The sequence below is a fragment of the Barbus barbus genome (assembly GCF_936440315.1).
Source record: "Barbus barbus genome assembly, chromosome: 19".
In the NCBI taxonomy this organism is placed as follows: Eukaryota; Metazoa; Chordata; class Actinopteri; order Cypriniformes; family Cyprinidae; genus Barbus; species Barbus barbus.
Genome location: NC_136747.1, coordinates 12,279,098 through 12,297,914, shown reverse-complemented (window position 1 = coordinate 12,297,914; position 18,817 = coordinate 12,279,098). Strand labels below are relative to the sequence as shown.

Genomic DNA, 18,817 nt, shown 5'->3' with positions numbered 1-18,817 from the left:
CCACACTAAGTGAATACAGAGATGTCAAATGGAATGATGGGAGATGTTGTGGACCTCCAGCAGTGGCTGTGTATGTGAGCTGTTTTGCTTTCAGTTATGTCGTAGTTTTTTTTTCTCACACCCAGCAGAAGCAGTTTTTCAGACCTGCATTTAGTTTTAGTTCAACAGAGAAATCGACATCTGTGATGGTGGTTGCTCTAAATTATAAGAGAAGCCATTATTTCTCAAAAACAGGGAAGCGGGATCCAACACATTATGCTTTGAAAGGTTTATGGTGCTATAAAAACCCTTTCTGGCACACACAATCTATAATGGGCATATAACTTGCAGATAATGAAATATTCACCACTAACAGCTAATTGATCGACAAAAGCGGTCCACTTTTGGAGCAGACCACTTCCAAGACTTGTTGGCAAAGATCTTTAAATCCATGCCAAATCCTCCATTCATTAAATAATGAAGAGTGGCCCATACAACATCTATGTTTCATCAACCTCAGGCACTTTACCCATGCCATCATTATTTCATTTTGCTATTTTTTCCCTTGGTATGTATTACATGTATAGATTTTATAGCTTTGTACTTTTGTCGATGCACAATTTCAATTTTAAACTATGAAATGTAATGAAAATCATTTGAAAAAAGTCACAAAATGACAGAAATCTTCACAACATATAAGCACAATTGCATAATGTTGAAAGATGAATGAAACTAAACTTTTTAAGTAAATTAAATAAAAATAAATACAGTATATAATGACAAACCTCAATGTAAAGATTAAAGGGATAGTTCACCCAAAAATTTTAATTCTGTCATCATTTATTCACCCACAAGTTGCTTCAGCCCTGTAGAAGTTTATTTCTTCTGTTGAACATGAAAGATATTTAAAAAAAAAAAAAAAGTTGATGGTCCCCTTTGACCTCCATAGTATTTCTTCCATTCTATGGAAGCCAATGGGGACCATAAACTGTTTGGTTACCCATATTCTTCAAAACATCTTCTTTTGAGTTCAACAGAAAAAAAGAAACTCACACAGGTTTGGAATAACTTGAGGACCAGAATTTTCTTTTTGGGGTGAACTATCCCTTTCAATAGCAACACCATCATCACGTATGAAACCATAGCTGAAATTTCTGAACGACAGACTCATTTTAGCTCCTTTTTTTTTTTTAGTATCTTCCTTCGGGTAGTTTCCGTTTCCCTCCTCTCACACTTTTCGTTTAGGCCTCTAAGAACCGAGCGGGCATGGAGAGTGTGAACCTCTCACTAATACCATTCTGGGGCATCATGGGACATGAGTCACAATCAGGATGTGTGAGAGTTGCTTATGGATCAGTTGTTACATAAATCTGAGGGCAGATGGTACTCACAAACCGATCACGGCAACACCCACAGCGAAATGTGAGAGGTGTGTATATGTGCGTATGCACAATTTGAATTCCTCAGTGCTCAGAGCAGAATCTCGCTGATTCAACACTGAGCCGGCATCATGTTTGACATGGACTAATGATTATTGCCTGCATTGTTTCAAGTTAAATTAATTATGGTTGGAGCAGCTGAGATATTCAGGTTATTTAACAAAACAGCCGGCTTCTTTTATTTCCTGCTCCCAGCAAATGTGAAAAGGCAGGTGACATTTTTGTAAATATTCCTCAGAGAGAGAATCTAAATGCTTAATGACACAACGTCTGTCTGGCCTGCCGGTATTAATACTCAAAAAAGCTATCATTTATGCATATTCCCTGACTCACTATAAAAATGAAAACAAAAAAAGGGTTTGTGGTAAGGTTTTCTTTTTGATCCAATACCAAGTACTATCAAGGCCAATACGCAGAATCAAATATTTCTGCAGTTTTTAAAAAAAGAGGTAATTAAGGCCATTTAACAATACATTTGAAAACCACTATTTTTAACATTTAATAAACATAAATACAAATGATAAGAGTGTATTTGCTAACATTCAAATGCTTGTTGTTAGTAAAAAAAAATTGTTTTTGGAAGAAGTCTCTAACGCTCCAAGAGTGCATTTATTTAATCACAAATACAGTAAAAATAGTATAGTATTAAATATTAATATTTAAATATAACTGTTTTATATTTTATTATATTTTAAAACATAATTCCTGTAATGACAAAGCTGCATTTTCAGCATTGTTACTCCAGTCTTCAGTGTCACATGATCCTTCAGAAATTATTCTAATATGTGATTTCCTATATATATATACACTATATATATATATATATATATATATATATATATATATATATATATATATATATATTATAAAATTATAAATGCAACACTTTTGTTTTTGCCTCCATTTTTCATGAGCTGAACTCAAAGATCTAAGACTTTTTCTATGTACACAAAAGGCCTATTTCTCTCAAATATTGTTAACAAATCTGTCTAAATCTGTGTTAGTGAGCACTTCTCCTTTGCCGAGATAATCCATCCACCTCACAGGTGTGGCATATCAGGATGCTGATTAGACAGCATGATTATTGCACAGGTGTGCCTTAGGCTGGCCACAATAAAAGGCCACTCTAAAATGTGCAGTTTTATCACACAGCACAGCGCCACAGATATCGCAAATTTTGAGGGAGTGTACAATAGGCATGCTGACTGCAGGAATGTCCACCAGAGCTGTTGCCTGTGAATTGAATGTTTATTTCCCTACCATAAGCCGTCTCCAAAGGCATTTCAGAGAATTTGGCAGTACATCCAACGGGTCTCACAACCGCAGACCACGTGTGACCACATCCAGCATCTTCACCTCCAAGATCATCTGAGACCAGCCACCCGGACAGCTGCTGCAACAATCGGTTTGCATAACCAAAGAATTTCTGCACAAACTGTCAGAAACCGTCTCAGGGAAGCTCATCTGCATGCTCGTCATCCTCACCAGGGTCTCAACCTGACTGCAGTTCGTCGTCGTCCACTTGAGTGGGCAAATGCTCACATTCGATGGCATTTGGCACTTTGGAGAGGTGTTCTCTTCACGGATCAATCCCGGTTTCCACTGTACAGGGCAGATGTCAGACAGTGTGTATGGCGTCGTGTGGGTGAGTGGTTTGCTGATGTCAACGTTGTGGATCGGGTGGCCCATGGTGGCAGTGGGGTTATGGTATGGGCAGGCGTATGTTATGGACAACGAACACAGGTGCATTTTATTGATGGCATTTTGAATGCACAGAGATACCGTGACGAGATCCTGAGGCCCATTGTTGTGCCATTCATCCACGACCATCACCTAATGTTGCAGCATGATAATGCACGGCCCCATGTTGCAAGGATCTGTACACAATTCTTGGAAGCTGAAAACATCCCAGTTCTTGCATGGCCAGCAACTTCCCACAGCCATTGAAGAGGAGTGGACAACCTGATCAACTCTATGCGAAGGAGATGTGTTGCACTGCGTGAGGAAAATGGTGGTCACACCAGATACTGACTGGTTTTCGGACCCCCCCCCCCAATTCAGTAAAACTACACATTTTAGAGTGGCCTTTTATTGAGGCCAGCCTAAGGCACACCTGTGCAATAATCATGCTGTCTAATCAGCATCTTGATATGCCACACCTGTGAGGTGGATGGATAACCTCGGCAAAGGAGAAGTGCTCACTAACACAGATTTAGACAGATTTGTGAACAGTATTTGAGAGAAATAGGCCTTTTGTGTACATAGAAAAGTCTTAGATCTTTGCGTTCAGCTCAACGAACTTACTATAGTTTTTATTATAACAAATATTGTATATAAAATATATAAATATTATAAAATGTATGATATATATATATATATATATATATATAAAAAACTATAAGTTATAGTAGTTAGCTACTGCTAACACATTTAATCTCTTTTCACTTGCAAATTTATGATACTCATTTATATTCATGCTGCATAAATTAAAATCCACTACTTTAAATGATCGATTTTCAAATGTGAGGATCAAACCTCTCAATACTTCCACCCATCTCTAGTTGCAGGCCCTACATTAACTGTGTGTGCTAACCTCTCTCTGTCAGTCTGGGAAGCAGCCATATGTAAACAGCTTTGGGAGTTGGCTGTTCTTCTCACTCCTGTGGTTGACGTCAAAGAGGAAAACGGCGTCTGCTGAAGCACGTCGACAGCAGTCTGGTTCTGGCACATGCTCGGCTGGGAGCAGATGAGAGGCTGACAGGCTCAAAGACATACTGCTTGGATCTCAACAATACCAGGAATAATGCAAGAGGAAACGCCCATGTAAACATCTCTAAATCATAGAAATGCTATCTATTTATACTTCTCGTGGCCTAATTTTGAGGCTATGACGCTCACTGTGATGGCACAGTCTATCAAGACGAATATCAGCCTAGCAAATCAAGTGCTACTGACAGACATTAGCTCCATTAGTTTACTTCACTTTCAGCTTCATTATTATTTTATAAGAGAGAGAGAGAGCAGAGGACAATACATTTTGAGGAGAAGAGACAGGAATCACAAGATTCAAACTTACAAATTAGCTCCACAGTTAAATATGTAAAAGCACATATGCTAACCATCAACTCTAAATAATTACATTTTTTGAAAGAAGTACCTCACTCCATGTTGTCTTTACCAAAACATCTCCTGAGAAACATATTCCAGCAAAATGGCTGCTCCAATTCAAACTACAGTGAAAAATGAGAAGCGCCTCAAGCAGTTTTGACACTGCTAAAAAGCAGAATGCAGCAAACAGAGTTGTGTGCTTTTACTATAATCCTTGCAGAAGCTTTCTATTTTTCTCAACTTCTCAGATTCTCAGATACATTTTAGTTCCTTTAGTTCTCAGTTATGTATCAACTGAGTGTCAACTGTCTATAATAAGTAAGAGTATAAAGATCTATTAAGTTTGATGAGAAATGCTGAAATTCCCTTGTGAAAAAGTACAGTTAAGCATACTTATTACAGAAATAATATGCTTTCAATTATTATTCTTAACTAAATTAACTAAATGTTTTCAGTCTTAATTGTTATATACAAGTAAATTGAACTATATTTTTATATTTTAAATTTGTATTAAATGCATTTTGACCCATTTATGGAGGACTTAAGTACATATTTATATTAATTCCATTGAAATAAGGTTAAAGAGTACTGCTGAATGTATTTATGCTAAACTAAAAAAAACTTATATGACATATATTTAAATATATTTATAATTGCATGTTAATTAATTATGAAGTTGCAAATTAGTACATTTAAAATATAGTAACTTAGTAAAATTAGGGCGAACGATTTAACGCGTTAATCTAATAAAATAGTTACTGGAAAAAATAACGTGTTAAATTTTTTAACGCAATTAACACACCCAGTATATTTGCGCCATGCACTGTAAGAAATAAATCCGTAAAATACTGGCAGCTCATTAATACACAATTCAATGCGGTGTATTAATGCTGGGTAAAATTCTAAATACACCTGTAAAAATAAACTCGGAAAGTTCTTTCAAATTACTATTTTTTTAGAATACATATTCCAAAATTTTCATAAAAATATGTGTATGGAAACCCATTTAGTTTTGCTATCTCTTTTGAAACTCCAGCAGAAGCCTCCATTTGTTCTTCATTTGAGATGACGCATCTGAGAAATTAACCAGATCTCATTTGTGATTGTTCTTTCCTACAGGTATGCTCATTTCTCTATCAAGGGAGGTCTGTAGTTACTTGCCCAACTAAATGCTTAATTGCATCTTGGCATTGCATATCAATACATGCATTGTGCTTCATCTCGTCTAATCACTTTTAGTACAACGTTGTGAGCATTGTTACCTTCATTAGAGCTAGAATGGGGGCCACTTCAACATTATAATATCTTCACAAACAGCACCTGCGGCTCCGGCCTGCAAAAAGCTCTCCCTATTAGTCACGTAACAAAAATAGGTGTTCTCGTGTTTATCATTTTCCCTGCTATACGAAAGATCCCTATCACACGAGGGCACGATATCATCCAAACGCTTAGGGAGAAAGGAATGTCTCAGCTCAAAATAATCATTCTCTCACAGTCTGGGTGACATTCAATTTGATTCAAAGCACTCGAGTCATGTTAATATCTTTGCGCATTGCAAGCACTGATGTAAGCCACTTCATAACAGAGGAGCCATTCAGAGCCACTGAATGCCAAGTGATGATTTGAGAAGCACAAAGGATGCTCAGCACTATTTAATTACACAGTACGCAGGAGCAGAATGCCTGTGGAAACTGACATCCTAACAGATTTCAATAGCTCTTGAGGTCAAAAGTTTACTCTAGGGCTGTTTGCATGTTGGCACATCTCTGGGGGTTCCAACACGTGTATATAATTTCATTGGTGAAAACACAACCGCTCTCGTTTTTGGCTCTCAGAACCGCCTGATGCTTTCATTAAATGTAATTACACAATCCATCAAACATCTGACATTTCAACGCCATCTCCCGTTCTCATTAAGCACATGCCTTAAATTAAAAATAAGGGAGCAGAATCTTAGTGTTGACGTGTGGTTTTGATGAAGCTGAATGCATTGCCTCAATGTTCATTTCGTATGCGAAACGGATCAGCAGGTGTGACGGAGGAATCTCCAGACGTCGGTGCTCTGGCCCTCCTCTGCTGTTTTCCATCCAGCCTCATAATACCGCCGTGCGGCCAAGAGGAGGAGCGCGGAAATGGAAACGCTGCTAAATGAGCGTAATGAGGTGCACCTGGTGCTTACTGCCTCATCGCTGCTGCCATAAAACTGTGTTTTTTCACCATGAACGAGATTCCAGCAGTGAATGCATGAAGTGACCCTAGCCCCTAGGTAGGGTTGCAGCAGCCATTCATAAGTTCTTAATTAATTAGAGGAATAAACTGAAACCAAAAATGGTCCCAAAAATGAAAATCCAGTCATCAGCAACAAACAGTAGCCTGTAGCCACTGACTTCCATTGAAATCCATTTATACTCAATGGCTACCAACAACTGTTTGGTTACCACCATTCTACAATATATCTTCAGCAGAAAAAAGAAACTCATACAGGTTTAGAACAACATGATTACAAAAAGTCCACACGCTTAGCAACCAGCTAGTTTGTAACTAACTCTGTGTTTCATTCGGTGACAGTGCCACCGTTTGTTCTTAAGGCAGAACATAGCTAGTAGGTTGTAAGCTCTTCGTAATGCATAGTCGCATTATATAATCTTTACTATCAATGATCCAATAGCAGCCTTCAAACATATGAGCAGAACCCTAGTGAAAATACACTAAAATGTAATAATAAATAAATGCAATATTGAAATTGAAATTGTTTAATGCTAAGTATACTACAAATACATTTACATATTTATGTGCTTAATAAAAATACCCTGTAATTGTACTATTAGTAGACTAAACTGGTAAACTTAAAGTCTGCTAAACTGGAACAAATAATTTTGTACTTAATGCGTTTAATTGTGCAGAAGTAGTGCTGAAGTCCAATTAAAGATGTACTGAAATATATATTTGATTGTGCTAAAGTGGAACTATTGCAAGAATACTTCAGGTACACTTTAAATATCTTGCATTTAAAGACTGATATTAATCAAAGATCATACAATCCTCATCAATAGTGACATTAAAACACAGGCTTTCTAGGCTTAACATTAAAAAAAGTGCATTGTGCACAACTAGTACTCAAAATAAAGATTAATTATATTTTTATATTGCAAGTCTCTTTTTTATATAATAAGTCCCTATAGTAAGTAAGTCTTGAGCTATACGTCAGTAAATGAGCTATACTTAGTCTGAAATAAATATATATTTAAATATATAATTTTTTTTACTAGGGAAGTTATGCAGGAATGCTATAAATTTCTATTTAACTTATTTTGTTTCCAATGAAATATCATACACCTTAATCATGAATAAAATAAAAGGTATTTTTATATGTAAATAACAATCAGAAACTTTATATCATAAAAAAGAAATTACATTTATGTATTATGTTTGTTCTCTCTATTAAAATGTAAAAATCAAAATTATCATATATATCTGAGCAAATTGATGGAATTCAGTCACCCTGCTATTTTACTCCAACCTGTTCAGAGGCTTTAAATATTTTGTTCATACATTTTAACTAAGTTTAATGGTAGTTTTAGTAGTGTGGAGCTGTAAGTTAGTGCTCCTGTATGTCAAAAATAGGCTAAGCTGCAACTTACACACAACTGGTGCAACCGGCCTGCTGGACTGATTTCATCCCCCATTTCCTGCAAGACGAGGAACCCACATCCCGTTTTCATCTTTTGGCCTTTATTTCACTACCCCTTGCATGGGCCTGGCCCCCTCCCTTTGTTTGTTTTATTATTATATTGTCAGGTTTAAAAGGCTTTCTGAGGCATGTCACTGCTAATTCCATTGTGGATATGTTCCCTTCCCATCACCCTGGCTAATTAGACATCTACTCATCTGGAGTTAATGGGAGATTAGTCCACAAATTAGGACTTCTGTAAGCTTATCCTCAGGAAGGCAAGACCAGTCCAAGTCCACAAATATATTAATTAGAGAAATGACAAGACTTTTTTTTTCACCTTTATGATATTTCTGTGACTCACTTTCAGAAACAATGTGAAAAAAGTATACCTTTAGGCAATGTTCCCTCTAAGCTGCGCATGTGAACTGCTTACGTCACGACCATGCAGAAGAAATAATATGCTGCGCACAAGCGACAATGAGTTAGGAAAGCCATTTGATTGAATTCTAGTAAATGTGAAATACTGTAATTCTCGGCCAAACCGCTATAGAATTGGTGTCTCTATACAGTTAGTACCAGTAAATGCAGTTTACAGGTTTCATAAAAAGAGAATGATACCCTCCAAAGGGTATCCAGTAGACACTGAATAGTTTAATGGATGTGGATGAAATAGCTCAACACGAAAGCCAACGCAAACACAATGACGTGAAATAACATTCATGTTTTTTGTAAAATATTTAGTTTACAGATCTGTTTAAATGCTTCAGTTTGTTTTTATATTATATTATATTTTATTATATTATATTATATAGTGTGTATTGACGTCTTTTCGAGGTTAAAACAAGATAATTTCTGATGTTCATTAATGTTTATTACGTTATAACTAGCAAAGAGAAAGAGATTTAGTTACATTAAGGGTCAAAACAAATTGAAATAGCACATTCAAGTTAAAAGTTACGCACTATTTGTGTGTGCGCTGTACAGGTCTGGTATAAAAAATGTTTTTGCACAGGTGGCCGAAATGTTCGGCCAATAGAGAAAAGCAAGAAAAAAATTTGAGGGAACATTGCCTTTAGAGGTAATCACTGGTCACTTGGGCAGTACCTCAAAGGCATAATTTTTGTTTTTAAATTACATATTAGACCTTTTATCTGCTTTTTTGTCTTTTTGTCCTTATTTTTGACTTGGAACGACATGCACAAATTTCTATTCCTCTCATGGAAACCAGCCACTTTATCAGAACAGTTTTGGAAAATTGCCAGGTTCTCTTGGTGAAATGTCAGCTGGCTTCAAGACTGACCACACATCTGCCAACACAAAAGTGAAAGCGTAGGAGCCTGTAGGAGATTCCTCAGTGGAATTCTTTTATAGTCCGCCATGCCTCACATCAGAGAGATTTTAACTACATTACTTCCTCGAGCCATGTGTGCCGATGGCAACTACTTTTGTCGGTGATGCGCTAATACACAGATTAGAGATATCACTGGATATGGCAAACAAGAGAGGGGAGATAAGCTTAGAGTAACCGAACGCTAACTTCCTGTTAAAATCACAATATTAACACACTAAACACCCCCTCTGGTCTGCTTAAGACAGGGGTCTTTGGGAATTTTACTCATTTTTCCAGTTTTTATTAGCATTTGGATTACGTTTCTGACCTGGCTTTGCCAACCTTTTGATTAAAGATACTAGTATTTATTTACATTACAGAGGCCGTCATTAGCGCAAATACGTGGCATGAATTCTTCAAGTATGAGAACCCTCTCATGCAAAGATGGCATTTTGAGGGGAAAAGAGAATTGTTAATGATTATGCAAATGGGTAATCACATTGCAGGTTTTATGAAGCAGATGCTGGCTGTGGCACAAACCTGCACAAGGTTCCACCCCTCCAACGATTCAGCGATGATCGAAGTCACTGACGGACACACTCCCCCAAAGATCATCAAATGTTTCGGACCATAGCAGATTGCATCAAAGAAGGCTCGCAATCCCTTTGCGTTGTCACACTGAAGAGAGAAAAAGGGAGAAAAATTAAGTCATAAAAGTCTATAAATATACATAGAATGGTAATGTCAATCATAATGACTCCAGCAGGTGTACTTGCTCTCAATTCATTCACTTAGAAACCTTTTCGAGCTTTTTCTTGATTTGTACAACCATATTGCACCACCAAAAACCCAGTGCATGTTTTCTTTCATAATATGGTGTATAGGAAGAGGGAAATGGTAAAAAAACAAAAAAACATGGACCTCGAATTTCTGAATGTGAAAACATGTCTGATGTACAGGAGAGGCCGACTGCTGCGACACTATGCGCCCATTTCATATCACTATGGCAACGCTCTTGGCTCTGTAGAAGTTCTGAAGAAAAGAAAAGATGTAGCAGGGCTATTGATTGTGATGTGAGCCTCTAACTGTTTTATCTTTGATTTTCTGATGTTGGTAATGATATTTCAGTCCCTGGTAAACACTTCCGAAGGTCAATTAAAAGCAGTCGGCTTGACCTGACTCAGTCCTGATCGTAACCAGAAATGTCTGAACACTGCACACAGTGACCCGGTCAAGAATTTCCTCTTGCCTTTTGACCTCGCTTGCTAAAGTGCCTTCTTGTCTCGTTTGAACCAAAGAACACATTTAGTTTTGAGATTTAATATAGCAATATCAATATAGCAAAAGTTTGTTATTATTATTAAAAATAATCAAATAAACAAATAAATGAAAACTCATTCATCCAGATGAAATGAAAAACATTTCAGTTAGGGGCATCATCATCTATAAAATAGAAAATTATAGTATATTTTAGGGATGTAGCAATATCAAAATCTCACTATACGATAATATGATATGAAGTCCACAATACAATATTTATTGCAATATTTGAAAAAAAGGCAAATGAAGAATTGAAAAAAAGGAAAATTTTGTACATTTTGAATTTAAATTATTCAATCTAATGTACTTTGAGAATCAAAATTAAGAGCTCCAATCCATGTTCTTAACTAAGAAAACTTAAGTCAGTGAATTGACTTGTACCTGAACTTTAAAAGGGACTCTTTTTATTCATGATATACTGTCTCCGTGTAAAGTACATTCACACTGTTTTTTTCTGGAAGCCAAACAAATTAGTTTATATTAATAATAATAATAATAATAATAACAACAATGAAAGTAATAGCCATATATTGTAAATCAGTTGCTGTATTATTTTTGCTTTACACAACAGTAGGGAGATTACAATACTTCTTTCCTAATTTCTACACTTGAAAGCGATATTTTTAATTTAGACTGGATTTAACCCACTAGCTGTCAGCAATTCATACAGCACTTTTAAGTTTTCATTTTGATGGAAACGGCAGTAGAGCTTTTACTCTGACGTCACATAAACACATAAACACGACTCACTACAAATCTAGTGAAATGCTGTAATCATCTGCCACGAAAATAAAACCTAACTGGTGGTTGTTGCGTTCCCAAATGCGCGCAAAACTCACAGCACTGTGACACACTACTGTGCCAAAGTATAATGGCCAAAAACACAACTTTAAAGACCTTTTATGTTAGAATAAGAAGTTTAAATATATTTTAAAAAGTACACTTTTTGCCCAGAAGACCTATCGTTTTATAACATCATATGACCATAATATCGAGGCAGTTTTGCTATCGCAATATCATGATATTGATAATATCGTTACATCCCTAAATATGTGACCCTGGACCACAAAACCAGTCATAAGGGTAAATCTTTCAAAATTGAGATTTATACATTTCTATTGATGTATGGTTTGTTAGGATCGGACAATATTTGGCCGAGATACAACTATTTGAATATCTGGAATCTGAGGGTGCAAAAAAATCAAAATATTGAGAAAATCGCCTTTAAAGTTGTCCAAATTAAGTTCTTCGCAATGCATATTACTAGTCAAAAATAAAATTTTTATATATTTACAGTAGGAAATTTACAAAATACCTTCATGGAACATGATCTTTACTTAATATCCTAATGATTTTTGGCATAAAAGAAAAATCAATCATTTTGACCCATACAATGTATTTTTGGCTATTGCTACAAATATACCCCAACGACTGGTTTTGTGGTCCAGGGTCACATATATGTATATAATTATATATTTATAATTACTATATATTATTGTATATAAATTATTCTCTCTCTCTCTCTCTCTCTCTCTCTCTCTCTATATATATATATATATATAATAAAGATGAACATACATAATTAGATCTGTTTATGCTTAAATATTATGACATATTATTAACATATTATTTGCACAGTTACTTTTAATAAACTAAGCAAAATATCATCTGACAGCTGGAAATTAACAGCTTTGATATGATGATGATTTGATGATAAAAAAAAATTCCACAGAAAATAATTTGCAATTCAATTAGACTGGCCAAATTTAGAGATTTCAGACAAACACTTTTCTCTTTTTTTACCTAAAATAGTTACTTAATCAAAGCCTAATTTGCTGTTCAAAAATTGTAGGTGTCACGTGACCAATCGGGTTGAACGAGCAACACGCTTCTGTTTCCAGTATGCCTTTAAGCATTTATGTGAAGGCTATTTTTGGCCCACAACCAATGACGATACAACAGACGTTCTTACACAAGCAGTACATCGCTATTTCTGACACTCCATCATACTTGGTAGTGCTCACTAGCCAGTGAGCTTCAGTGTCAGAAATAGAAGTGTTAAAAAAAGACTGTGGCGTATGAAGAGCAGGAATATGAGATGAGGCACTGCAGGGCGAGTCGATTGAAGTGATGCTGTTCATAATGCTGAATAAAACAGCAGGCTTTTAAAAGATCTCATTTGCATATTTCCATATTCACTTCATTCTGGTCATCAGTAACCACCAAAACACTGTGTGCAAAACAGCCTTTTCTTCTTGTTTAAAAAAAAAATGGTCTGCTCTCCAACAAGATGCTAGTTAAATCCCGACATTACAGCAGGTTTCGAAATGAAAGTTTTCGAGAGTGAAATATTCTGGAATAAGCGACAGACGGATAAGCACTTCGACCATTTAAGAACTACTGTGAAAATGAATCACTGCGACAACATTTAACTAGCATCATCATCAACAGTCAATTCAAGCTTTATTTCAACCTACTGACCAAGACCATGATCATTCAGTCAGTAATGAAGCTCTAGCTACAAATACCATTCCTGAACATTCACGTTGAACGAAATGTGAGGTAATTGACCATGAAATTGTGGTGCTCATGTGACTGAAACACATTCTGCACTGAAATCAAGGCACCTTTGAATACCAACAATCACAACGTGGTCGCACATCCACGATCTACAGAGCAGGCTTTGGCCATGTTGTCATGGGAACGCACTCCTCACTTTGAACGCTAAATGAAGTAGAAAGCAAGGCCGGCATTGATAGATATAGCACGGATTGGCTGCTACAATCATAATGCTACTAATCAGTATTCAGAGGTGACGTTTGAGGGCTTAATTTTGGATTTCACAGAGCTGGTGCCAGACTGAGAGACTTGATGACAATAGGCCACCACCACAACATCATCACAAACTATTTTAATCTTCACTAAACTTGTTAAAGAACACACACATTGAATTTAAGAAATTACACTGAAACATTTTTAACAACATAATGACACTGGATTAATAGTCACTGATGTATGTAAGGAATATTCTGGGTTTCAAGCATAATATAATAGCATACCTGCAATGTTGATCATCACAAAAACAAAATCATTTAGCAGTCGAATACACTGGATAAAATAACACAGATTAGAGTTATTTTAGTATTGTTTACTATCAGTATTATTGGTAACACTTTAGCATAGAGACCAATTCTCAATATTAGCTAGTTGCTTATTTGCATGCATATTACTAGCATATTGGCTGTTTAATAGTGCTTAGAAAGCACATATTCTGCATGACCATATCCTATATTCCTAAACCTACCCAATACCTAAACTTAACAAATACCTTACTAACTATTAATAAGCAGCAAATTAGTTGTTTATTGAGGCAAAAGTCATAGTTAATGGTTTGTTAATAGCGAGAATTGAATATATTTTTAAATATTTTGAATTAGCTTTTATTTTTTAAGTTATCATTTTAATTTTAATCCAAGTTTTGATATGTGCTTTTGTCATTTTTATTAGTTTTTAGGTAACACTTTAGTTTACGGACCAACTCTCACTAGTTAGCATACATATTAAAATTTTGTCTATTTATTAGTACTTATCAAGCACAAATTAATGCCTTATTCAGCATGACCATATTTTGTATCTCTTAATCCTATCATATACCTAAACCTAACAATTACCTTACTAACTATTAGGATTTTACTGAAGAAAAAGTTTATTGAGTAGTTAATAGTGGGAATTGGTCCTCAAACTAAAGTGTGAATATTATCATATTATATTATATTATATTTAGCATTACTTTATTTTTATTTCAGTTTTAGTCAGTTGAATATTTCAAGTTAAACCTTTAAGTTAAGCTTCAAGGTTCAACCTCCCATGTTTTTGAAGTTTGAGTTTTTCTTCTAATAGTAACATTTCATTTTATTTAGGGATGCACCGAATGTTCGGCAACCGAAATTGTTCGGCCGAAAATAGCAAAAAGACCTCTTTCGGTGTTTGGACGAATTAGCAAAAATACAGAATAAATTGTACCGAACAATGACGTGTCGCGATCAAATAGAGGCATGCACTAATGCAGCAAACATGTCTGTAGTGTGGAAGTATTTAAAACGGTCAAAGACGCAAAATTCATTACAAGCACGAAGCACCGACAGCGAGAGACTGCTTAGTGCTGCATCTCATGTCTCTGATGAGAAGAGGAAGAGGTGGTTGTTGCTAGTTACTGTGATGACTGAAATAGCGAAATGGGCTTAAACGATTAGTAAATAAACTGCAGAATGTTATGTTTTCAAATACACGCACGGATTGCATTCAAAAAGCGCTGCACGAGCTCTCGACGCCAGGGTTCAAAGTCCAAAGCAAGCTAAAACACTGTTAACTCGTCATTTGCTCAATAATATTTTTATCATTTTTAAGGACATGTGACAATGTGATACGTGCGACAAACATCTTCCCAAATTCGTAATGAGAATCATTTAAATATCTGCATGCTGTTGTCAACAAAAAGATGCACTAAGATCTTCCTGTGGGTTTCTGAAAAAGCAACAACTCCATCAAAATGAATAAATATTAGTATTGCTATTTTACTGTTGTTCTGTAAAAAAAATAAAAAAAAATAAGACAATAATAATGATAATAATAATTACCCTACAACAGCTCTATACATTTATTATAACATTCACATAGTGTTCAAATTGGGATCTGTAATATATTCTAATGTTTTAAAAGAAGTCTCTTCTGCTCAGCAAGGCTGCATTTATTTGTACAGTAAAAAATGCATGCCTGATTCAAGAAGGGGGTCCCAAAAATGGCCAAATAATATTAATTCAGTAACTTATTCATTTTAAGTTAAATTGTGCATTGTTGGTATAATGTCTGACAGAATGTTAAAAAATGTTCAGTGTAAATATTTTTAAATAGTTGTTTTGTAATTGATTTTTTTATTTGAAAAGCAGGACAAAACAGTAAAAAGCACATTTTGGTTATTTAATTTATGCAATAGTGGGGAAAAAAAAGGCAAAATAGGCCTACATGGGGGAAAAATGCACAAAACCGTGTTCGGTATTCGGTATTCGGCCCAGAGTTTCATTTTGTTCGGCTTCGGCCGAGAATTTTCATTTCGGTGCATCCCTAATTTTATATGAGCTTTATTTCAAATACCATAAATTACTTTTAATAGTTGTAGTTAACGATAACGACACTAGCACTCATTTGGGAAGCTTTTTGTTTCTGACTCTGTTGTGTTCAGGTTCTGTCTCATCAGTCTCTACAAGTAAACTGATCAAAATGTACTTGTCCATCTCAAAATCTAAATTTCATGTCCATGTATTTATGCATTTCCTTCAGTGTAAAAAGTCTGAAGGTAGGAAAATGTACAGTCAGCTGTAATGATCATTATCATTAAATAAACATCTTAATATTTATACTGTCCAACTCTGCTTCATGTTCAGAAACAAAACACCTTGGCTAGGATTACTTTACAAAAATGTAACTGTACATTATCTGTTACCTGCTTTGTCTCATTTACTTTCATTACAAGTGCCTGGGTAAAAAAAATATTTTGTGCCGTTTACTGTGTATTGCAGAAATGCTGCAGACTGAACCTAGAATATTACTTTAACTGTCTGGGTCAATTTTGGACCCAGAATCAAACAATCCTCTAGGGCCGGCTGCTCAACGAGAGTATGGCAGAGGGCAAGTCTGTGTTTATAGGACTGAGCCCCAAAGTCCTGTCAGTCGAGCCATTAGCATGGTAAGTCAGCCCAGCACAGTGACCACAAGACTTATTGCTGTTGACACACCATCTCTCCTGTGACCGGACTCTAGACCTCCAGTAGACGAGGGGAGAAACATATAAAGCCAAATCTCAAGCTCTGAAGCACAGATTATATGTAGATTCAGAGAATGTTTATAGAATACACCAAATATATTCTTCAAGAAGGAACCAGTTCCCTCAGGAAATACTGAACTATAACAAACTGGTTATTTATGGAAGCATTAGTAATTAGGACAACTGGTAGAATTTACATATTACGTCTTTAACCGCATCTCTATGAACAAAACTGTAAACAAACATGTTTTAGTCAGATCATTCACTAGCTTGATTTGCTCATTAATCTGCATGTATCTGATGGAAAATAAAATAGAAGAGGACACATAAATGTGCAATTGCAGAAGCAAATGACTCGGAAAGGACAGTAGGCTAAGGATTATTAATGAAACTATTTCATCTGACATCTTCAGCATCATAAAATGGCCACCCGTGGTATTGTGGCAACAACAAGGGGTAATCACGGCAAGCTAATCATGATGAAATGGCTTGTTAACAGTGGCAACGGCAGCAGCTGCACCTGTCGCCATTCAATGGCAAATTACTGCACCCAAGTTTGCAACCTGAAGACTTCAGTACTGGGAGAGAGAGAGAGAGCAAATGAGGAGCATGTTTCTTAGAGTCTGCTCCTTATAAAAAGGCTTAATGGCACACACAAAATGACCAAAGGTACATGCACACACAACTGAAAGAATAAGAATTTTTTATTTTTTAAAACATTTTGTCACATTTCATTCGTTAGCCTGCACATCAATGACACCCCATATTCGATTTTCCTTCAATCACTAACCCTTTCTCCCTCTGCAGATTCTACCCGGTAACAGTCTTTCATTGGCCTGTTTTCTAATCAATGGTCACTGAATACTTATCTGAAACCTTCTGAGGTTATGGAGTTCAATTTGAGCATTCTTTCTGCTCTTAGCTTTTCTAATATTAATAAAATCAATTCCTGGAATGAAAAACAGACAAAGATAAAAGTCTGCAGTCTGACATTCATAGGTTAACATTTAGCCTACAGCACAAATGAGTCTTGTGATGAGGGCACTGCTGAAGGAGAAATTATCACATTTTTATTCCACATTAAGGAAATTTGACACAATTTGTGATAAGGGGTTAGCTTTAAATATATGTCCATTTTACTTACACACCAAATCTGATGTGGAAGGTAACAAGTTCAGAATCTCTCAGGTGATTGTCATAAGCATTCTATTTTGTGTTAAGTGAATGATTTACATATGTATGTAAATGATAGCTAATAAAACTAACAGAATGAAGAATAAATGGCATTTATTGCTTCATAAAATATTTTATTTCTCCTTAAAACACATAAATACATGTGATTGGTGGGCAGACATTTGCTGTGTATACAGTGTCCTCTAAAAGTATTGGAACAGTAAAGACAAAATTGCTCTGCTGGCTGTGGAGTCAAGACATTTACAAATATGATTAAAAGATAAATATGAGACAAAACTACAGATTTTTATTATTGGGTGATTCAACACATGTGTTACCAGCTCAGAAGTTCAGCACTTTTAGAGTTTCATCCCTCTATCTGATGTGAGCATAAGTGTTGGAAGAGTTGCCTCACAGGTCTTTCTAAGTGATCAGCTGTGTCCTCTTGCATTAATTCTTCAGATATTAAAAGCAGGGAATGTGTCGTATCAGTTATATACATTACTTCTGTATTCTGAATCTTGCATTCGATGATGACACACAAACCAGGATGAAGATGAGGGAGTTGACTCTGAGAGAAAAGCAAGCAATTTGGATGCTAAAAGAAAAGAGGAAGTCAATTAAAGCTATAGCAAAAAATAAAGGGCATGGAGAAATCAAGAGTTTGGAAACCACCAGCGACCAACAACTACCTGATCGGCTGAGAAAACAACAGTAGTTGATGACAGACAAATCATAAAAGCTGTGAAAATGAACCCTAAAAGACGTGTCTGTAAAATCACCAACAACTTCCAGAAAGCTGGGGTGATGCTCTGACAATCTACTGTCCTCAGGAGACTTTGACACAGAATTACAGATGCTACACAGCAAGATGAAAACCTCTGACCAGCACCAAAAATAGAAAGGCAAGATTAGAGTTTGCAAAAAAGCACAAAGGTGAGCCAGAAGAGTTTTGGAACTGTGTTTATGGACCG

The 18,817-nt window shown here is 35.8% G+C and overlaps 1 protein-coding gene across 1 annotated transcript in view; it reads right to left on the bottom strand.

Annotated features, from left to right (window-relative positions):
• The window catches only part of gabbr2 (gamma-aminobutyric acid (GABA) B receptor, 2), a 198,027-nt gene that overhangs the window by 134,164 nt on the left and 45,046 nt on the right, over window positions 1-18,817 (bottom strand). Inside the window, exon 2 of the mRNA XM_079442503.1 lies at window positions 10,070-10,207. Within this exon, the coding sequence (XP_079298629.1) occupies window positions 10,070-10,207 (138 nt within the window). The remainder of the gene's footprint in view (window positions 1-10,069; window positions 10,208-18,817) is intronic.